Source organism: Lonchura striata, chromosome 16 (assembly GCF_046129695.1).
Source record: "Lonchura striata isolate bLonStr1 chromosome 16, bLonStr1.mat, whole genome shotgun sequence".
Lineage (NCBI taxonomy): Eukaryota > Metazoa > Chordata > Aves > Passeriformes > Estrildidae > Lonchura > Lonchura striata.
In genome coordinates, this window is record NC_134618.1 from 13,219,882 (window position 1) to 13,244,038 (window position 24,157).

General features: G+C 43.0%; 1 protein-coding gene across 4 annotated transcripts in view; it reads right to left on the reverse strand.

The window, feature by feature from the left end:
- Positions 1–24,157, reverse strand: part of MAD1L1 (mitotic arrest deficient 1 like 1) — a 345,813-nt gene that overhangs the window by 144,553 nt on the left and 177,103 nt on the right. For all 4 annotated transcript variants that reach the window (XM_021539694.2, XM_021539693.3, XM_021539695.2 and 1 more), the window contains 2 exons: positions 15,611–15,699; positions 6,571–6,661 (listed from right to left, as the gene is read on the reverse strand). In XM_021539694.2, the coding sequence (XP_021395369.1) occupies positions 6,571–6,661; positions 15,611–15,699 (180 nt within the window). The remainder of the gene's footprint in view (positions 1–6,570; positions 6,662–15,610; positions 15,700–24,157) is intronic.

Genomic DNA, 24,157 nt, shown 5'->3' on the forward strand with positions numbered 1-24,157 from the left:
TGAGCTTTGTGATGCCACACAGCTGCTGATACTTTCAAGGGTAGTGGCAGGAGAACATTAATGAATTTATTCTGGATTTTCGTGTTAAATGTATTATGCAAATGTTAATCAGTTTCTGCAGAACTTTGAGAAAGGTGCTGCATGAAATAAACAATACGGTGGCAGCTCTGGCAGTAGAATTTATAGAGCTTCAGGTGTTTAATATTCAATGTGTGAATTCCTTTAAAAAAATTTTTTTAAAGGGCATGTTGGTAAAATTTTCCTGCACAAATGTGAACCTATGCACTCGTGGTGCCTGATGTTAACAAACATTAGCAAATCTCTTCTGTGCCTGTCCTTGTTTCATTCGACATCCACTTTGTGCATCACATTTATTGAGGCCACCAAGGCCATCAAACAGCTTCTCCTTGAACCACCTAATGACAAACCTACAAGTAAATGACATGTTTACGCTTCTCCTTTCTGCTCCCATGGAATGCTTCTAATTTCTGTTAATTCTAATAACAGCAAGGTATTCAGAATTAGCACGTACAAATATTTGCATAGCCCCAGCTAATTCAGTGTCACGTAATCCCCAGGGGCTGGATCACAGCAGGTTCTACACTCCTTCCATTTTACACCAGTTCCAGGATTTCCTGCAGTACCTAATCCACGTGGCATGAGATACACAACGTTTTTTCCCAAATAACACATATAATCCTTCCAGCACAATTTATGGGTGCATTACAGGGGAAGCTCTTTTCCCTCCCATTTATTTGGGTGCCACTTTAGCACATTCCCTGAGCAGGGAGTTGTGAGCACCAGGGACACCCACACAGCAGAGCAGCTCAGACTTAGTTTCCCTTACTTAGCTCAAGAGAGAATTGAAGTGAAGGTGGTGTAAGAGCACAGGTGCTGCTCAGACCAACCACCAGGACATGACTCCACAGTGCTCCTCTGCCCCTGGCACACCACTGCCTGTGCCATCCCATCCCCACTGTTGTCACCCCAGAGCCAGACTCATTGGTTCTTCAATCAAAGCCAGCTTCCTGTGTGAATATTCTCCCCTGTTTTTATGCAAGCATTACACACCTCTGAGCTGCCATAAATTAATACCCATGATGTCTGTTTCATGTTTTTCGTTGCTGTTTTGGGCAAAACTGTGTAGCAATCCCCAGCGTGGTTCCTGCCTATAAGCACTTGAGCAGGTACACTTCCTTAGGTCAGTGCAGACCTGCTGCTGCCTGTGAAATTTAAAAGATAAGCTTTGCCTGTAAAAGATGAGCTTATTGCTTATCAAATCCAGGAGTCTGTGGAATGGATCACAAATCACTCCCATCCCCTCCCACATGCTCGATGCACTGGGTGAGTGGGGCAGCACAATATAATCCCACCTCCTGCAGTCCTGGACCTGCACTTCTCTTCATCTTCTCTTTACAGATCTCCTGCTGTATGCTCTCAGTTATTCTAGCTCATAATTAAGTCCCTCTGGAGTACACGCAAATTTGTTCCCACACCTTGCCAAAAGCAGTACCTGACTGAAGACATGCCAAGTGAGCTGCCCAGAACCAGCTAAAGAAGCCTTCTAGGAGGAAAAAATAAAAATGCTGAACTTAGATAGGTGAGGTTTTCAACAGGGGCCAGCTGTGCCACAGAGCACAAGACCTCAGCATGCACAGAAATAAAAAGGACAGGAAGTTTGTGAAAAGGGAAGGCATGGAGATAATCCAGGAAGAATGTGGGCATTTGAGAGGCCAATTAGAGAACCTTGAAAGGTTGACTATGTCCTTTTAAGTTTTATAACAGTGCAAATGATTCATTCATCATTCTTTACTGGTCACAAAATGAACAGTTAGACTTTTCAATGACCTCAGCTTTCCCTTGGGTTCTTAACTCCAAGCCAGTCACTGCCCTGCTGCCAAAGCCCTAACCATAAAATGAGTCATTGATGCTTAAAGAGGAAAAACATTCTCTGTCCACCTTCCCCTGGGGTACAGCTCCCAGATGTTTGGTTATTCCCTCAAAATACAGCACTAGAAGAAGGAGGAGGCCAGCCCAGCCACAAGGGGTGCAGAGGTAAGAAGAAAGAGAAACATTTGAATGCTCTGGATGTCCAGCACTTTTGTCATCCATGGACATCTCACTTCTGGAGACCTAAACCCAGCAGGCACTTCCCTTGAGGAATAGGCAATTCAGTCCCTTCCATTCTAACAGCAAAGTTTAACATAAATTCCAGCTTCTGTCTGGGGTAAGCTTTCTGATGACTGTCCCCATACTATGTAGTTAGTCAGCTCTCTCTGAACTTTGAAATAATAGGCAAAAATCAATCATTTCAATATGTATGAATAATGCTGCATTTTTGAGAGCGTTGTCTTATTGGTGACTCACAGAGAGGCTAAACACAACCCGTTACTACTGTGAGCAGGGACATGGCAATCAAAGTTGGACAACCCAGAGTTTGGGCCAAGTTATGACCCCTTCCCACAAACAAACTGCCCTTGTTGGGTTTTGTCTACTCCTGAGATCGTCTCCCTGTTTCCTGTTAGGTTTTCTTGACTGCCAGCATGCACAGGTGATTCTTTTTACTCAGACACAAGCCAGAAAATACAGACTCTTTCCATTTAGCCTCCTAAATACACATGCACATACTCAAAGGGATTAGACTGCCAGCTTGGCTATGGGACTAGAGGTGATTTTCAAGCCCAAACTATCTCAATGTAAAAAAACCCACCCATCTACTTGCCTTTTATCCATACAGATCCACTTATCTGAACTCTAACTGGAGTTTCATTTTTCTCACCAACCAGCTGTGAACTCATTATGAGGACTTTAACTAGTCCTGCTCCCTCTCCAAGCATATGGATCCAATTAAGTCAAACTGCAGCTGATTTTAATCAATCTTCCTTGAAGCAGCCAACCTTGAAGAATCTCTTCTTCAGCTGGAGGAGTAGAGGAGAGCAGGAAAAGCAGGAGAGTAGTATTTGCATAAGGAACACTTCACATCCGCTTGGTTGCCTGTAAACACAGGGCTCCTAGCAGTAAGAAATGCTAATTGAACACTCCTCACAACTCCTTCCTCCCACTTTATCCAAAAAGCACTGATTTGATCAGTCTCCTTTGTTCCTGGCATCAAGCTGCACTTTTCCACCAGCACCTCTGGAAGATGGTCCAGATCACTTCAGATAACAAACAAGCCAAGCCTTTCTCTGAAATCTCAGCCTGCCCACCATGGGCCAAGTAGGAGCAGCTCAGGTTTCCTGGAAATGTTTTTTTGCTTCATCAAAAGGAAGAAGGGTAGAGGAGATGAGATAAAATTGTGTGTTTAAACCCACTCTTTTCATATTATTTGAATCCCTCTCCTGAGCCAGGGTTTCAAATGTTTTCCTTAAGATAAAATCCAGGGCACCAGGGAGGCAGTCTCAACCGGGTGTCATTTCTCTACAGCTCTACATCTCCTGTGTTTTTGTAATCTGAGGTTTTCATTAGCAGTAAAGACCTGGCCAGTGAGTGATATCCTTGCTAAAGTCTTTATACCAGTGAAGGAAAATCAATGCAGCCTGCAGCTAGGTGTCAAGAGGCAAGGGGTTTTGGAAGACAGGGTGTGTGGAGGTGGAAAACACCTTCAGGCATAATTCAAGCTGTCCCCACACAAGCACAGAATACAAAAAGATGTCAGATGTTATATGGCTGTGGAGAGGAAAGATATCAGCACCTGAGTTCACTTGCTAATACTGAGCTCAAGGAGTGTGAGTCACACACCAAAAACACCTTTCCAGATGCTCATTTGCCCTCTGCCCAGTCCATCAGGGTTTCCTTGCTCACAAAGTGGGCTTCTGTGCAGCAAAATTCCAGTGCCAATATTCAGATACAAAGGGATGTGAGAGGAGGAAGTTCTTCCCAGAAATGGAGATTAGACATTGGAATGGGCTGCCCAGAGAAGTGGTGGATTTGCCATTTCTGGAGGTGTTTAAGGAAAGCCTGGACATGGCACTCAGTGCCATAGTCTGGCTGACAGACATGGTCTGGTGGTGTTGGGTCATAGATTGGATTCAATGACCTGAGGTCTTTTTCAACCTAAATGATTTTGTGGTTTGGAGAGAAACATTTTTGAAACTCTATTCCTTTCCACACTTCAGTACATTCAAACTGACATTTTTAATTAGAAATTATTAGCTGTATCTCCCACTTCATGCACCAAACACAACTTTGTGAACTCAACAGATTTAGTTCAGTGTAAAGCACTCAGAGCCTTAAATCTACAACCTGTCTCTTCCGAATTCCCAACTTTAATATGTCCCTTCTACATATCTTTCCTTCAGCAGATACAATTCCAGAAGTCAGAGGTTTTATTTTACAAGAAGGAACTGCAGATAAGGGTTTGTCAGAAATCACCCTCATTCTACTGGTTTAATGTCAGCCTTTTCTCTTTTCTCTTACATCTTTATTTGATTTGAAGGCATGTTTCTCCCATTTTTGTGGTTTTAGTCATCTTCCTGTTCAGAAAAACTTCCTCGTGACTTCTGTATGTAGTTTGTCTTGCTTTTTTCCCCTTCATGATACAGACTTTATTTTAACCCATCATTTCCCAATTATTCCTTTCAGAGGTGGAAATAAATAACATGTCAAACTAGCAACACTTCAGTGACCTTATCTAAGTGCATAATGACATTTTTCAGCATATTTGCTCAGCACTGATAGAGGTGAATTTCTAAGCTTATCCTTAACTTTGTGGGTTCTCACTCTAACAAACCTTCTTTCAATGTGTTTATTAAAAGAGTCATTTTAAACTTGGCCTGTCAAAGTATTTGATTCACAGGGTTGAATAAAAATTGGGAAGGCTGATGTTTTTCCCTCTGAGGAGTTCTTGGCCATTCTGGTGGGCACACACTGATCAATACTGAGACTTTAGCATTCAGCTGACATATTCCTGTACTTGTGCTTTTCTCCCTACTCCCTCTCTTTTCAAAAAACTACTTTAGGCATCAAGTCCTGTAAGACACAAGTAAAGTGAGAGTTTAGGGACAGGGGGAGCTACCTCCTGTTAAATTAGGAGTTAAAGCTATGTCCTCAGCCTTAGCAAGGGAGATGGAAGAGCATCATTACCTGAATTTCAGCTCACTAACTCAAAGATTTCTCTTTCCTAGACCTGCTATTCAAGACTTGGCATCTGAAGTCACTTGGTTCATCTTTGTATAAACAAACAAAGCAGATCTTTGTGATATTTCGAGATACCACAAATAAAATAGAGAATTCCTCTGGTCAGGCCTTCTTGGAAAGCCAGAAACCACTCTAAGACCATGTAAGGCAGATTAATCATGACCTGAGCTGTAATCTGCTCTGAAACCAAAGCTGCTTGTGTGTTTCTTGGAGACCTAAGCATCCAAACACCAGCCCAAAGCTTTCATCTCCTTCTGATGACTGAAACCCAATTAAAGGAGAGCAGGGTGACAGGCTTCACACTAAACATGGCTCAGCAGAGATGCTCAGCAGCTCTTAGCTCCCTGCTTTATCAAAGCTGTCACTTCCCCTGTCTCCAGGAATGGGTTATAAAAAAAAAAAATTTGATTCACGTCTAATAGGTGTCAAGATAAAATCAATGGTTTGGCTGAAATCTGGGTAATTTCAAACCTGCAGGTTTTCTACCATAAAGTAATTACAAAAAAAATGGGAAAGATAAAGATAAAAAGAAAGAAAAATTAAGAGAATGCTACAATGACAAATTGTTCAGCACATCAGAGAGAAAAGAAGGAAGATATAACATCCCTTCTTCAAGAAGGGTGGGTGGGCTTTGATTGAATCAACAGGGTCAGGTTCTTGTTTACTCCAGCATCTTTCAAACAGGAAATATCACAAAAGCTTGAAGCAACTCCCCTGCCCTTCCTCTGCAAAGGAAAGCTGTTCCTAGGGTGACAACAAAGTGAACAGCCAGTCCACTTCTCTGCTGCAGGTGGGATTTCACAGATCCAACCCGAGTGAAAAACTGAACACCTTCTGCCCTAGAGCACAGCACCAGGAAAAGGCAAAACACACAGAGCAGCACAGCCAAAGGGACACACCTCCCATTCTCCTGACTCCACATCTGTGGGTGCTGCCAGCTCATCCCCTCAACAGCACAGATGGTTCCTGGCTTGGAAAACCCCTGCCTGCTGAGGTGATCTCTTTCCATCACTGATACCAGCAGAGAGGAGACTTCAACACTAACAAAGCTCAAAATTTCCCATCCCCTCCATGCTGCTCAGCCCTGTCTATGCTCCCACTTTGTCAGGAATTAATTTGGGGACAGACAGCTTCTAGTGGTGGAGCTGCTTAACACGGACCAATTTTTAAGGCTCCAAGAAGAGAAGTCCTAGAGAGAATCATCCAACAAGACAACTGAATCTGTGTGATTATGTCTGACATCAAACCTCTCTGATGGCATGGTCAGAAACACAGGGGTGGCAGTGCAGGCAGCACAGGCTGCCCAAAGGTGCCTTGCCCAGATGGAGGGGAGGGAGGCTCCGTGCTGGGGGCACTCGGGCACATCTGCTAGAACAGCCACGGCACATGGACCATGCCAGGCTCTCCAGCTGCTCTGGACCACCACACTCCTACCTGCAGAGTGAGCTTCTCCAGCTGCATTTCCAGAGATCTGTTCTCCTCTGCCAGCTTGCTGCGCTCAGCTTCCAGCTCCTCAATTTTCAACCTGGAGAAGAAGGGAAAATTAATAGACTTTGGGTGTCCCTGCACAGTCCTACAAATAATCAAGTAAAGCATGAAACCAGAAACAGTATCAGATTAGTCCTGCATTCAGTACCACAAAATTGCACTACTGAGGCAGGTAAAACATATGGTTAAAAGTGATGTGTTTATATGATGAGACTGTAATTTGTAAAAGTACATTAAAAATATACAATTTGAATATAAAGCAAGTTCAGTTTGGATACCTCCTGAACCACGGACTGAGTCTAGACCATCACGTTTAATAACCACCAGCAGCTAAAACCTCCATGAGGCATCAAATCTCTTTTTGATCTGATTTATACTTTTGGCCTTGGCAATACTCCTTGGCAGTAAGTTCCACAATTTAATTATGTGCTGTATGAAAAATTAGTTCAGTTTGCTTTATACTTCACATGTGATTATTTCACTGAGACCCCGTTAGTTCTGCTATGAAAAGTTGTGAATAATTGTACCACACTCCCCCCTCCGTACCACAGAACAGGCCTCCTCATTATTTCCTGAAGAATCTCAGTTTAGTCTTCCTTCACAAGGATTTTCCATATTTTTATTGTTCTTCTTTATTCCTTCAAGTTCGAAATAGACTTTTTTTACATGAAATAAACTGGAACTACAAAGAACACTCAGGTATGTTCAGTAGTACAATGAGGATTTCTGTTCTATTCTCAACTTCCTTTCCAACAGCTTCTAGTATTCTATTTGTATATTTAACTACAGAGCATACCTGATATTTTCAGAAAGCTGTTCATAACAATATAAGATCTCTTTCTTGAGTGACAACAGCTCATTTAGAGCTCTCTGTTGTGGGATTAAAAATAGGGGTGTTTTTTCTTATGTGCATGGGTTTGGCAATTATTGACATGCAACTTCATCTCCCATCTCAAGCAGCATCCTAAGATTTCTTCTGAAATTCTGAATGCTCTGATAAGCTGAATAATTTCTTATTATCTCAAACTCTGTCACCTCACTACTCATAAACCCCTTTTCTTTTCCCCCTTGTGTTGGAAAAGTACCCAATTCCCAATCAAAACCACTCTAGGACCTAGTGGAAAAACCCTCAGCATTGTGAAAACATTTATTCTTTGATTCTCCAAATTTTAACTTTGTACTACATAAGCAAGTTAACAGAAGAAATATGCACGAAGCTTTACAAAGTAAAAAAATATCTTGCATTATCTCTGGCTCAGCAAATTCTGGAGACAGGAGAGCCTCCTGGCAAGGTACCCAGATGTTCTGTCCTGCTCACATGGGCACCTACCACTGGCCACTCCCACAGACAGTACATTGGGATAGCCAGACCTCTAGGGTTTATATATTCTTATCAATCCAACAAAGAATCTCCTTTTTTTTATTCCATCAAAGTTTCTTTATGACCTTTGGCTCAAAACTTTTTGAAAGGTCAAATACATTAAATCAACCATACCAGCCTTAGACAAGTGACTGGTGAATCCTTCAGAGAACTTTATCAAACTTGTTAGGCAGGAGATAGATGTATAAAAGATTGGATATAAAAATTCTGCTTGCATTTAAGAACAGAGATCAAAATCCTGATGTTCCTTCAAGACCCTCCCCTTCCACATGTTAACTTCTAATTAATTGTGCAACTAATATAGAATAACACTGATCTTTGGATTCAATTTTCTCAGCAGCCTTTGCTCAGAATATTCTTTAAAATTTAATTATCTTGCTTAATACTTTTAAATTATCTAAATTAAACGGAAAATCCTTGCACCACACAATAAAGTATGCAACCATCTGCCAATATCCCAAAATTATGCATCAACAATTTCAGGTACAAGGAAGAAGCCATCTTTCCTATTCATTTGGCAACAGTTCCAAAGTTTTCCATAGAAGCAGGCTGATCTACATCATGTTCAGCACAGAAATGTCTCCCTTATAAATATGCAGCTTGGATTGCTTAAATTATTTGTAAGCCTGACCCCTGCTGGCAATTTTCAAATATTATAAAATCTCTTTTTTTCTGCTGTTGGAAGCCTCTAAAATGCCGAGGAACAGCTTTAGCACTGTCCAGGCCATTAAAAAAATATCATCAATAACTTTCAGAAGAGACACCAAGCTAGTGGGAAAGGAGGATGCTGCAGCAGGAGACTGAAAAGGTCAGGAAAAATGGAAATTCAAAGTGGAATTAATGCTTTTAATGATGCATTTCTAAATGGATTGCAGAACAGGCCGCGAGGAGAGCAACACTCTTCTCTGAGGAACAGCAGCGCAACAGCTCCTGAAAGGTAAAGGTCAGAGCCAGACACAGGACTCTCATCAGTACTTTCTCCATCCTTGACATGCTGAATTTTAATTGGGAACAAATTTCTCCCCATCCAGCCTCACAAACACTGTGATGCTGCTGTTATCTGCCCGCAGAACTTGACTCTGTGGGGAGGTTTAAGATCAGGCCTCTCAGTTGCCCTTTGAAAATCACTCACAGCAGCAGCCAGAAAACACTTCCCAAAGACCTGAGACGCAGCTGTGATGAGGGTAGATTCAAGCCATTACATTTTTGTGCTATTTCACCTGCAATTTTAGGATTCAATAATCTGTTTGTGCCCTTTGTGCCTCGCTGCTGAGCACAAGATGATTTAAAGCTCGGGGCACTCCCAGTCAGGCAGCAGATATTCACAGAATCCTGAAATGGTTTGTGGTGGAAAGGACAGTAAAAATCATTTAGTTCCTCACTCCGCAATGACAGGCACACCTTCCCCTATTCCAGGCTGCTCCAAGCCCCATCCAACCTTGGACACTTCCAAGGATGGGGCAGCCTCAGCTTCTCTGGGCAATCCTCTCCTCACCCTCACAGGGAAGAACTTCTTCCCAATTTCCCCTCTAGCCCTGGACTGTGTCAGTTTGAAGCCATTTCTTCTTGTGCTGCCACTGCATGCCATGGTCAAAAGACCCTCTCTTGTAGTCCCTTTAGGTACTGAAAGGCCACAGTCAGGTCATCCTGGAGGCTTTTCTTCTCCAGAACCACCTGCAACAGGCACAGGAGCACCCCTGAGCTGAGGGTCACAGCCTCTCCTCCCTGAGCATGGCCTTGGGCTCATCCCCAGTGGCTGCTCCTTGCCAGTGTCCCAGCTATGGGGGCATCCTCCTGTCCTGACACAAAGCAGGGCTGTAGGGCTTCCTGCCATGCTCTGGGCAAGGTCAGCCCATTGAACCAGGGGCACTCCCTGGGTCTCCTTCAGAGACAAAACCTGTTGCACTGAGGAACAAGAACATTGCTGCAGCCTACGTGCCAAGAGGATTTTGGGACTGATTAGTGCTTTCACCATTTATCTCTCTCATATATTATTTTTAACACTGTTAAGTGTCCTGGATCTCCAGTGGGAGAGCATTCAGAACCATTAGCAAACAGTTTGTGCTATTCCAGCTTTGCTTCCCAGCCCCCTGGGAAACACTTCCCAATGGCAAAGAGAGAGAAGCAAGGGAAATCCTATCTATATATAAACACAGCAAAGCATTTGCAGCTGGTGGTTAAAATATGGAAGTCAAATATTGAAAAATATTTACTGGCTTGGCATTTGGATTTTTTTCATTTACATATTTTTTTTCATGAAATTCACGTATAGAGATGGTTGTGTACTGCTTTGGGATGCATCAGCATCCACAAAGGCAGCCTTGGTGCACATTCCTTGTGCCTTTTCTCTCCAGCAACACCTGCACAAGAGAGGTGATGCTATTTCATCACCAGTTTGCAATCTTCCACTTGTTACATATTGGAGTTACCTTCAGGTAGGGAGAACAACCCAAGATAAATCTGTGTGAGCACCATGAAAAGCAGAGTACAGAAACACCTGGGCACAGCACAATCATCTACCAGCTCAATTTTTGGCCCAGAATGGTCTGTGTTAAAAGGGACCTTAAAGATCATTCAGCTCCAGCCTCCCCACCATGGGCAGGGAAACCTTCCACTAAATCAGATTCCTACAAGCCCCATCCAACCTGGCCTTAAAAGCTGCTGTCTGTTCTAAAAACAGCCTTGTACCACAAGGAAGGAAGAAACACCAGTTACTTTCTGAAATATCAACACCATTGTCAAGTTTCATGATACAGAAAGAAATCATTTGAATTAATTTCTGGAGAATTCATGAACTTCTCCATACAGGGGTTTGAAAACATGAAAATATTTAATCTCTGATGAAGATCTCTTCACCTGTCTAGATTTTCCTGTATCAGACAGCTCAACCAAGAGTTGAAGGCTCCACAGGCATAAGGTAAATTGATGCCACCTCCACAGCCTTTCGCAAGATCAAATTTAGTGCAAGAATACAGATTCATTGGCATCTGCTCAGCCTCATGGATTTTCCCTCTTTTAAAACCGAGCTTCTTATTGCCTCTACTGCATCATTATCTCAAATCAGACAAGGGAATGAGTAAAAACCCCACCTACAGCCTCAGGTCTCCTGAAATGACACTTGTGAGAAGCAGGAGACATCCCACTGTGTGTTTTCAGTCTGTCGAAAATCTTAGATCATGAGACAAGGTTGCTCCTACCTCAGAAAGGAGAAAAGGGGGCAAGCTGTTGGATTTTCAACAGCATCCAGGCACTCCAAAAGTCTCTCTGAGTCCAGAGCTTTTCAGTGGAATTAACCAGTGGAAACTCCCCCCACCATCACCCTTTTATCCTCGTTTTATTGGTTTTTAATGCTCTCAGCTGTGTTATGTGGTTGCCTGTGGATATCACCGATGAGGACACGTCTCACAGAGGCCCCATCTGCCAAGGGGGCAAGGCCATGTGGAAAAGCTATTGCAGAACAGGGAAACACTGAATGGAGCAGAAAACTTATGTGTTGGGAAGATGCTATTAAAGGATCCAGATGGCATTGAGATGGTGTTAGGAGCAGAGCAGACAGAATTCCAGCAAGTGTGACTAATGGGCATTGGCAAGGACCTGAATTTCTTTTGAATTACTGTAACTCTACCCCGTCACTAAATCCACAGAAAACATTTAGGATTTACTGGGGTTGCAGTTTGACAGCAGAAAGAAAAAGTTCAGATTTGTTCCAGTTGAAAAGGTCCTTCAGCTGTTGCCACTTAAGTCTTTAGTGGAGTTCTTTTAAAATATATTCATTTTATTTATAGATTCTGAAATACCAGTTTCTGCACAGTTATCACCTTCCCTCTAAAAGGTGCTAATGCCCAAATGCTGCACCCTACAGTGCAGGAACTCAATGGGTTGACCACCGTTTCTTTTCATAGGATCTGCAGAATATAAACATATATTATTTCAGAGGGAGCAGCAAAAAGTGTGAGAAATGACAGCATTAGCACTGCTTTTATTGTCTCTCCAGAAATGATGATGCTGGGAGAGAGTTTCGCATTTAAAGTTATAAAAGGTCTGACGAAATAGCACTTTGCTCTCAAGAGAAGGAGGAAAAACTGATAAAGTCTTTCAAGTTTCTGGCTGAAAATTTACTTTCCATACTAAAGAAAAACGAGACAAAAGGTATTTTTCTTAAAAGCTCTCGTTCACTCACAGGAGGTAAATACAGATTCAAAGGATTAATATGGATTTTTTTTCCTCCTTTATGTTTCCCCTGCTTTTGTTTTCAGAAGTGAGCTCCTAACCACAGGGTCTATATGGAGATGTCTGGAGGCTCAACAGCCCATTCCTGTTCTGCACACTCCTCTTGCTGGCTTCAGTGGTTCTCCTATTTTTCACATTCCTTTGTGACAGCAGCTAACAGGGGAGGCTGGGCTCAGCCCAGAGGAGTTGACAGGCCATCCTGTAGGTTACAGGATTTCAAACACTACAATGAACTACAGAAATGGAAATAATTCTCTCATAAGCTGTGGCATTTCTCCCCCCACTTTCCAATTTGGAAGTTTGTATTCTTCCCCATTTTCTCTCAGAATTAGTTTCTGGCAGTGGCGTGTAGAAGGAAGAAGTAACAGTGGAGTTTGTGTTTTCTCTCCTTAGCAGCTACATAAAATTGAGTGAACTGCTGCTGTTGAGGCCCACAGGAGGAGGATGAGCACAGCAGACCTAATCCCCTCCTATTCTGATCCCTATTCTCCTCTAAACCCCTTCTGTTCTTTAATCACACCCACCCAGTTCACTGCTGCTGTAGGGAGAGGACACATCCAGCTGAGCCACGAGGCGTGTTCTGATGTGGATCACAGCACATTCATCCTGAGCTCCAAGGGGCTGGGAGAATATAGTGATTTATTCTGTGCTCCTTTGAGAAGGACTCTCTTCTGTGAAGAAAGAACTCGGCCCAGTTTCTTGAACAATGCCCAGAAAATGCAAAATAAAGTCCAACCATATTCATTGACTGCTTAAGTCTAGAAACATAAGAAAAAAATCTTTATGGAGTCAATTCTGAGATTTCTCTCCACTCAGTTGTGGAGTGCCTGAGAGCGCAAGGAGATGTCTGAAGCAGTAATAGAAGCCAGCAGTAAGGAAAAAGGAGCAGGGACTGGTTTACAGTGCTACAGCAAAGAAAGCTTCAGCAAAAAGAGAATACCTTGTACCAATTCATATACTGTTAAAGCTGAGCACTGAAAAGAATGATCAAAATCAAACAAATCCAAGCTTTGTGGAATAGCTCTGTAACTAAATAACCAGCATCAGAGCCTGGGACAAATATTTAAATCAGCCATGAGAATAAAAAGTGGTTCAGTAAAAAATTACAGAAAAAACCAGTCTGGAATTAGAATATGGAATTGTGGCTGCTATGCACCCACAGCTTCAGGAGCAAGAGAGATAATAAAACCCAAAATATCAACATGAAACAACTGCAGAAGCTTGGCCTCTGCTGAAACAGCCTTCAGAGTATGGCCCATCACTGGAAAACAGCTCTACACCATCAACCACCACACTGGGAACTGGGCTGGGTTTGGGACATTGTGTGAAAGGTTTGACACCATTTCATGGAAGGAGGAGAGAATGAGAATGAGAGAATGAGAGAATGAGTAATCAAAGAAATTCCTTAAAAACAAGGAGGGGAAAACATCACTTAGGAGCTTTAGGGCTACTATTGAGCTGAATCCAACACCACGATCCCATTACAAGCAGATTTTTGTGAGCTCCACTTATCCCTGTCCAGGAAATAGATTTTCACTCAGGGCAGAGGCAGACATCTCCATCCCCACTGCCACACCACGGCATGGTTGGACTATGTGGCAGTCCAGCCCTACACATGCTGTCCCTGAAGCTGCTCAGGCAATAGACAGCAAATGCTGTCAGGGAAGCTGAACACCAAACAATGAGTCTTGGAGGGGAAAATAAAGAGCCTGAACATCTCCCAGATGAAAGGGTGCTGCAGCAACCCCAGCCAGGCAGAGAGAGACTGGGGAGGCACTGTAGAAAAACTCTGCAAACCTGCAGGTCCCAGAAGACAGCAAACAGACTGCTGGCTTTACTGATACACAGGCACATTATTAATCAGGAGTGACAAGTTAATGCTGCCAAGGAGGTGCTGAATACTCCTGCAGCAGTGCAAACCTCAGGTTTCAGAGGGTCCACTGTGCCTTAGCACAGGAAGAGCCTGAATGAGCTAAAAAAAAACCACAAAAGGCAAAAGTTGATGAAGACAGGTTTATCTCCCTGAAAAAGGGAAGTCATAGCATTCTGTCCTTTAGCAGAACTCAAACATATGATAGAATAAAAAAAGGAGATGTATGTCTTGGGCCTCCAGAACTATTACAGCACCTTGAGGAACTATAGGAACAAGTCCCCAAGATTAGGTGTACAACTCTAAAAGGTATTGGAATAGCTTAGTTGAACGTGTTATTTTCAAACACCTCCCTCCTGCTATGGAACTGGGCTTTCAAAGCTGTAAAACAAGCTCCAGAGGCAAAGCACAAGAGCAAAGCCATAACACACAGGCCAGTAATTTCTGCTTTCTGCACAATTCTGCTTGCTGCAAAACCTTGCTTTCAGTCCTATGAGGCAGTCACACTTTATTGTGATGGAGCTGAAAATATAAAAGAATTAAGAAGTGAAAGTCCAGCCAAAGTCTTACATCAGCTGAGAATAAAATACTCAGCCTGTGAGGACCTGATTTGCCCAACTTAAATAAAAGGAACTTTATTAAGCACTCAGAAACAGATGAACTTTTTTGTGCTGGGTATTTATTGTGTCACCTGCTTTGCAATGGAATCTATAAATGCTTTATTAAATACATGGAAAGGTTGTTTAGCTTCACTGTAGCTTTTGTAAATGCTCATGTATCCTCTGCTGAAATGCTGTTTTGTAACTTCTCTTTCACTGAATCACAACAGGTACCCTTCTGCCATCTCCAGCAATGCACAAGGGGAAACATCCTTCTTTTATCTCCTGTGCTACACATGCATCAGCAGTACAAAAGCTGGATTCTAAACCTCTTCACACACATGCCAACAGATCTTGTATTTACAGTCGAGATTTGGTCAAAATAACAAATAAACAGCAATGCTATTTCCACAGGAAAAGAAGTCAAGAGGGGGACTAGTGATGCAGGAGCCAGGTTTATGAATTAGCTGACAGCAAAAGACCCCAGACATCAGAAGAAAAGAGCCTGAAGCCTCCCAAAAAGACAGCAAAGCTTATGAAGTATCTAAATGCAGGACATATCATGGGCTGAGTGTTTCTGCTAATGCTTCATGGGGTTCTCACATCCATAAAAGCTGATGAGAAAGTAAAACTTGTGCTCAGAAAAAGAACATCCTACTTCAGGAATACAAGGAAAATATATTCTGATCATCACCCCGTTGCCTGAGCAGCAGGCAGCCTATGGACACAGGCAGTCTGTACACAAACTTCTGCATGCACAATAGCACGGTGAGCCCCTGTACCTGCTGCTCCACCAGGAGATGACAAAAACCACAGCAGGCAGTGACACTACCCCAGGCATTGCCCTTCTCCATAGTTCCACCAAAAAGGGGAGAATCTGCTCAGCCTTCCCCTTGCTTTGCCTACCTGAGTGTGTCCACCTCCTCCTTGGTGATGACAGTGCTCTGCTCAGCCGTGCACTGCTGAGACTTCAGGACCTTCATCTCCACCTCCAGCTGCAGGAGACAAAAGGCATTAGTTCCTGCAGCACTGCTAAGGGCACACACGCACAGCAAAGGGAGCAGGAAATCATGAGGTTCTGCACAGGTCAGACTTCTCAGGATACAGATCTGAAAACACAACTTCTCTTGTGTTTAATGTCAAAACCTCACTTAATTCTCCTTCCCTTTGCAATTCCTTTCGCCTTTCCAGACATTTTCTCCACAACAAATGAGGCACAGAAAGTTGAATGTTACTAGCAAAGCTTCTGCTTCTCTTTCAGGTATTTCCCCTGTTTTCCCCCATGGATAATGGGATGCAGAAGACCCTGTGTGGCATTAGGAGCTCGCTGGGACCTGAGGTTTAGTATTGATAGTTCAACCTCACTCAATTCCTCCCCCAGAAGAAACGAACCACAGGATTATCCTGCCTTGTCCACAACAGCTCTGAGACACATACATTGGATCCAAAAGACTGAGGAATATTTCCAGCACTTTCCAGTATACACTTCTAGCTCTAGCTGCTCAGGTAACTCTGGCTGAACAAACAAATAATTATGAATATTTTCTGCCTCTGGCTTTGTTCGGATAGGCACTCACAAGAAAGTATTTCAACACTCTATAGACATGAGAACTTCTTACTCAGACCCTACAATTCCCAGGCTCCCTGACTTGTAGCAGTCTGGATCCCTAATTCAGAGACCATGACAATGCACAGATTGATAAACTCCATGTGTTACCTGTTTCTAAACCCCTCAGAAAATGGATTTATTATGAAGTGTAAGCAGAGACAAACTACCTAGAGGATACTCAAACTTCTGCTCCAACACCTTCTCCCAGCTTAGACCTTCTTTACCCACTCATCCTTGAGATTCTGGACTTCCTTTTGTCATCTGTCTTTTTTACCACCTGTCGACTAATTCCCCTCATAAATCTGTTGGCTGAAATGATATTTTTTCACCCAGGAGGAAAAAAAAACCAGGCAATCCAGCCTTAATTATAAATGCAAAACTTATGACCACAGAGAGTTCAGTGCTCAGCATCAGGGAAATAATCCATTAATACACCATTCCCTGCAACAGCATAGATTAGACTTGTAGAGCAAAATCACACTGCAAGGGCAAACTTCTGCAAGCTTTTTGCAGAAAGTCTCCAATTTTACAAGAAAAGGAGCATCTTGTCACAGACAGTCATATTGCTTAGACAGAACTGAAGTTCAGACACGCTGCCTCTTTGCCCTTCCATACTTACCAGAAGAGACAGGCAGAGCATGGCAGTGCTGTTGGCAGGAAAGGGCAGAAAATAGATGGTTGGATAATGCTCCTACACCCTTCTGACACCAAAGGAAGAGAGCAGAAGAAAGCACGAAAATATGTTTTAACCTAATTCCTCCTGACACCCCAAAAAGCCCTGCATCTTTCCCCCTGCCTGTCAAGAAACATCTAGGAATAAAAAATAAGCAAAGGCCCACCTGCATCATCAGGCTGTACAAATGTTAATGCATATTAGCTGCCTGATAAGATTATCACAGCCAGAAATGCTTCCCTCAATTTTCTGATTACTGAGCTTATCTCTCCCAGCTCAGCCCATCACAGATGGCTGGGGATAAAGCAAGCACACCAGATAATTCCAGGAATGTGAATAAAAGGTACTGGGATGAGGAGTATGCTTCAATTCCAACCTACTTCTAGCAGGAAAACACTCATTATGCTTCCTGTTTCCCATGTCTGCTGAAGCCTGGATGTGTTTGCTGTCAGGAGTTTGAGGATGCTTTCTGGCATGAGTGAGGGCAGCTTTTGAAGATGGAGGAGCTGGTGAGTTGTTTATCACTGGCTAAGAGGGCTCAGTCTGGAGTCCATGTGGCTGCTGACCCACACTGATAAATCACAGCCACATTCTGGGGGACAAGGGGGACATTCCTCACAGATGGGCGAGGAATCTGCTGTTGTGATCTGAGAGCTCTTGTGGTGGCTGCACAGAGAGGGGAAAAACAGAGTGTGACAGGAAAGGGAGACAGGAGAGTGAACACACACAAGCTTGAGGGAAGCTTGTGAGAAGCATCTCACTTGATGCACAGCAGTGACAAATTAGTGCCAGGTACACTCAGCAGCAGCAGGATGAGATTCTGCTGGGTTTCTAAGAATAAGCTGCTGAAGGAGAAGGAGGAGGAAAGGGCACATGGGCTGTAAGGGCATTTCATCTCATTTTTATGTCCTCTCAATTTGCAAGCACCAAGACTCCCTGGACTGAAAACATGGCGTGCCCTAGGTGACAAGGGACAGGAGGACACAGTGATATCGCTACAGATGAAACTGGCTCGAGGAGTGAGATGTTGACACAGACCTGCTGCCCCGAACTAGGATTAAAACTACTGGAGAGTTTAAAGCTCAGTACAAAACACAATTTTGTGCCCCAGGAGCCATTCAGAGCTCGCTAATTGTTTATGAAATAAGAAAGTAAAACAATTAAGGTATTAAATACTACATTCAAAATGTACTGTTTCCAGGTTTCATCCCTAGCAGTCATTAGGAAAACATCCCTTTACTGCCAATCATTAGAAAAACTCCCTTACTGCCAATCTCACTGAATATATTAACATATTCAGATATTAAAAGTGCTATTTATTATTACATTATTAATGTCTTTTCCAGGACAAAAATAGTTAATTTAGATGAGATGGAATGGCTTACTCCTGGGACTCAATTCTGCTTTTCTGAAGGCAATAGAGTACAAGCAGCAAGACAAAACAACAATGAAGAGAATGGCAAAAAATCAGGAATCTGTTGACAAAGCCCAAGAGATGAGGAGCTTTCCAAGACCATTCCCTTTGACATAGCCTCATGATAGCTCTGGGAATGGATGATGAGCATGAAATAATTCACCACAGGGCCAGTTTGTCCCTTCCTGTCCACTTGTCCTCTCAGTACAAGTACCAAGACTCAAGAAAGGATAAGGAAAGGAAGAGCCAAACCCCTCCTGCTACTTTTTCTGCCTAATTCCCATCACATTCCTCTTCCTAAATTAATTTCCAGTCCTGGTCTCATGTTCAGCAGATGCCACTTCCAGCAGGCATTTTATGCTTTTTGAACCAACTCACTATTCCTAGCTAAACTCTTCCAATTTTTATCAATAATTTTATGTGACTGGCTGAGTTAAACTTTTAATGCTTTGAATACATTAAACTAGTAGAAGTCATTACCAAGCAGAGAGGGGAAAAGGGCTGCTCAAATTACAGCTCACTGCTGTATTCCCCCACTCCATACCAAACGACCCAGGTCAGCCTTGATCTTTTAACTGGCATTGGGAGCAGAGAGGGAACATTGTTGTGAAAATACAGCATTGCACCTCTTGTCCTGAAAGCTGCACAAGAGGGACCTAAGGACCTACATCATCAGCTTCAGGGATTATATCAGAACCCCCCAGTGATATTTCCACCCTACAGAACACATAAGCAACTCAAAAAAAAAACAAAAACAAAAAAAAAAACCCAAAACAAACCCAAAAACCAAGCTGTTATTTTAATAGTTTTTAAAGTTACCTAAGGTTTTTATGATAAGGCAGAAAAATGAGTAATATCAGAGTCCATGGTTGAATAAAACACATGAACAGGTATTTAATATTTGGAGGATGTTTTCATCTCAAAATATACTGGTGCCCCTTGTTCTCAACCTAAAATAATCCCATTTATCCTGAATTATTTTATCTCTTTCAATTCTTAAACATGAATTCCAGCACAGCTTTATTACTCTCAATAAAAAGTGATCAGGACACATACAGAATATAGCCTAATTTTAGAATGGTCATTGTCAAAAATATACAAGTGCCCCAAAAGATGAAGTGCAAATAATTTTTCCAAAATAAGTACTCCCATCATTATTTACCAAAGGAGAAAGAGAGGAAGGAAGAACATGGATGCATTTTCATCTAGTATTTAATTATATGAAATATCATTCTTCTTTCAGCCTTACTTTTAAACCTGCCTGGACAAGATTCCAAGAAGGTTCTCCTCCAAGTGTTAATGACACAGCAAACACCCACAGCAGGGTAAGAAATATGTTCCTCACTGCTTCTCTTTTCTGTAGCAATTTTTTAAAGACATAGGAGATGACAGGAAAAACAAAATTATGAATTCATCTCCTGACAGCTAGACGAAGCAGAACTTTAGAGAGTTGATTTTCTTGGTATACTGGCATTTGTCATTTCTGACCCATATTTGTCCCTTCCAAGCAAACACCCCGAGTCTACAATGCCATGGACCTGTTGTTCCTCACACTCAACTCCAGCAGGTTTCAGCATTGATGGAGAAAAGCTTTCCCAGAGCCTCCCACTGACCACTGCTGTCCACATCCCATTTTCAGAGTGAGGCTTAGCACAGGTCAGATCAGTCAGCCTTGAAAACCACATTTAAACAAACTTCTGAAAATTTTAAGCACACTGACCAAAACAATGACCGAATCTCTGTTCAGGTGACTGACTCATTTTGGGTAATAAAGGACTCAAAATCTAAAGTATTCAACTCACTGCCAAAGTAGGATTTGCATGTTGAAAAAAAAAGGAGGGGAGGGGCTGGTTTACTCGCCCACATCATGTGCACACATTTCACAGAACACATGCTGGAGACATACAGTTATTATTTGAATAATGAGTGCATTTTAGTGAGGGGCTGATACAGCAATCTTATCCTGATGAAGTGTGTCTGCACGTCATTCAGCATTTTTGGAATTGTAAAAAGCAGGAAATGCTGAATCCATTATAAATGTCTAAAGGTTTATTTAACAATGGGCTGATGCAACATCCTTTGAAAGGCCTTCCTCAGCAAAAGAGCTGATTTTGAACAGCAGCGATAAATGGGAACTGAATTGCATGGAGCCAGCATGGAAAGGTGAATTGAGAGGTTGTGTTGGACTACAAGCCTCAACACAATTCAAGGAGCTATTTCGGTACATAAATATTTAAAATGTATGAACACCAAGCAGACTTGGAAAGGAAGAGTGTGCACTAAAATAGACAAGAACAGAGACATGGGACCCCGGGTGTGACCTGTACACTGGGGTTTGAAAACAGGCAAAGCAGGACCTTGACATGACAGTGGTGCCATTTGTGCTTCTCTCCATTGGATGTAGCAGAGTAAGGAGCTTCTCTGCCTCTTCCCATAAGGCAGCACAGCAAGCTTGGTGCTCTCTACAAGCTTATAAATCTGGCATCAAAAATCAGTATATATGAAACACCAGTGAGTTTAATTTGGGTGCCCAGCAATACCACAGACTAGTAAGACACCATGCTGACCACTTCAGAGATCATTCTGCTCAGCAAAAGCACCACCACCTCTTCCATATGCCCATCCCACTGGCATTTCAGAGGCTGTTCCCCAAAAACATCTGCAGGGAAGCACACACAGGGAGAACTAAGCCTCACCAGATTTCCTAGTGAACTTTACTCTTCTTCAAAAAGTAGGACAATACTTCTAAAACAAAATATTGCCTGCCATTTAGAAACAGGCTACGCAGCCCAGGATTAGTTGGCATATTTTCTTGGGAAAATTAATCCTTGATGCCATTGTGAAACAAAAGCAATAAAGCCAAAGAAAATCAGATATTCAACAAAAAGTGGTTTGGAACTACCCATCTCCCACTTGGCTGAAGAAAAAAATATGTATTTTTTTTCTCTTGGAAGATGAAGGCTGGCTGGATCACAGTCACCAGTCTCTAGGGGCTCCACCATCTGTAACAAACTTGCTGTGCTTTTATCACTGAGAAGTCAGGGCTAGGAGCAACCTCTCAGCAAACACTTTCCTAAAAATGTACTCATGCATATATATTATTGTAGATACACACACACTGGGAAATGGACATATGCTGACTTCTGCTTCTCTCCAATACAGTCTGGATTGTGGCTTTTCTCCTCCTGTTGCAGTAAAAAGAGAGCAATTTTTCAAGTTTATACCAAATGTCATTCTATTTCATTTCCAAATATAATCTCCCAGAGAGAAGGTTCACTTGCCCTATTTCCAATCTCTAAAGTTAATACACAAATTTATATTCCTTTCTCCCACTCGCTCTCCTAAATTAAGAGGTGTAATTACTAGGAACGCTTGCTACAAACGAATGGAGTGCCAAGGGAGAAGGAGCTGTCAGGGCTGGAGGTCTGCAGCAGCCACCCTCCCCTCTCCCCCATCCCTGGAGGACCCTGCTTATGAGGCAGTTTCTATCTTTCCCATTAGCAGGGGTAGCTCACACACGGGAGCAGATGACAACATCTCCCTTTCCAGGCAGGGCAAACTGTAAGGGACAAAATTACAAAATTAACTTCAGCCTGCCAAGGCCCACTGGTGCTTGCCAGGATGATTCCTCCCCAAACCCACCTTTTGTCCCTCCTCAGCTCTGCTGACCTCTCAAGCAACATTAGGTTCCTTAAGAACAGCAGAGAAATGCAGATCTGTGATCTAAAAATTCAGCCCCAGTCTCATCACTCTCCCCCTTCCTCATACCCAGCACCCTCTCCAAAGGAAGATTGATTATTATAATCAGACTTAGCTCTGACACAGCATTTGCATTTTCAAAGCACAGCATAGTCATTAACTAATTCATCTACCCCAAGGGAGCCTTAACGAGCATTCACCTCTCTCCCCTCTGATTCCCACTGTGCCCGCAGCCTGCAGCTTCCCTTCCAACACCTTCCCTCCACTTTGTGTGGCACCAGCACAACTTGGGGAAACTCCAGACAGGCTCAGCGAGCTGAATTCAGCCCTGCTGCAAAGGAACAAGAGGACAAATGCACAGACACCCTATTTAAACCAGCCACTCTATGGTTTCCACACCTAATCACAGTAGGACAGGCTATGGCAGGTATTTTGCAGCTTGTTCTGCAAAATAAGGCCAATGCCACATGGGTCCCAAAATGGCCCAAACCTGAGCTGTCTGCCCAGTTACAAGCATGTGAAGAAGGAATCACCATCGCATCACACCCCCAAAGCCCCAAATTCCTCCTGCACAGCCCATCCAACAAGCTCTTCCCCAACACCTACAACACACCTTTGCTCCATCACTCCTGCCCCTCTCAAGTGTTCTCACATCCCAACACAACCAGATGCCAATCATCCCTACCCACCCACCTTCCTTGGTGCTGTATTTATTTCTTTCTAGTAATTGGGATAGGTGCAGGATGTGATTTTGGAAATAAGCACTACTAGATGGATGGAAGCTGGCTCAGAGCTCAAAATTAACAAACCCAGAAAGTTCATGGGGAAGAAGAACAAACATCTTGTACAAAAGACACACCGAGCAAAGGAACTGAAGATGTTAAATTAAACCCATGAGTTTATTCAAGTATAATTACACATTTCAACTCTCAGTCCAAGAAAGGAGCAGACAAGGAATCTTTTCCTCTCAGCCTGTCCTGCCCACGCTCGCAGGCACTGCTGTGAGACCTCACTGCCACTGCTTGACAGCAAAACACCTTTGACAGCTCCACATCCAAAACCCCTCTCTTTGCTCTAACAGCTCATTCTGAAGAAGGATCACCTAATTTCCATGTTCATTCAGCTCAGAGCTCTATGCTGTTATCAGCCTCGCTCCACCACTTCCACCAGGCATGTAGATGACTGTTTCCTTTAATTACTACCGAAAGCTCCTCCCAGCTAGGGAGAACAAAACAGCTGGTGTCCACAGAGAGAAGGCAACTCTGGAGTAATTAGCCTTAACTGGCTGACACCTCCTACCCATTACTCCTGGTTAGAGCAGCAAAACACAGAATAAGAGCCTGTTTAGGGAACCTGTCACCGTGCCAGACTGGATGTGCCACATCCCTGCCCAGTGTAGCTGTGGTGCTGGCACAATGGAGTGTCTGCTTTTGAGAAGAGCATCACACAGATCACTTCTTTCATGCAGGAATAGGCATATTTTGCTAGAATCGATTCTTCTAGCAGCTGTAATTTACAGGCAAAGCAACAAATAAATCTGCAGAGATGTCATACCTCCTCCGTACAGAGTTTGAATACAGTTTGTTTCCTGAAAATATAGCCTCGAGGAGTTTCCTGAGCATTCAGTCAAGAATTCTCATCAAACAGGAGCTTGTAATCCCACCTCTCACTTCCCCCATCAGTTTTCTTGTTGAAAAATCGTCACATAATAAGCAGTCAGAGAAGAATCTATGCAGTTACCAAGCACCTAGGAAGATCAAAGGGGAAAGAGGAATCCAACATCCATTTTTGTTTCTTTGTTTTCTAACATAAATACAGTGGAATCAATCCTGCTTAATAAAGAGAGCAAAGGAGCCTTCACTGAGTGCTTGAACTTAATCTTCTTTCTCTTGCTCACATGGAACAACACACAGCCTATGCTTTTAGAACAGCTCTCTCGCTCCTGCTGCAGCTCCAGACCAATTCTGCAGTTCACTACAGCTGGGAGCACTCTTTGCTGGCACATCTTGACAGGGGCTAGCAGAGCTGCCTGCTAAAGCTGCTCTCTGAGCTCCCAGA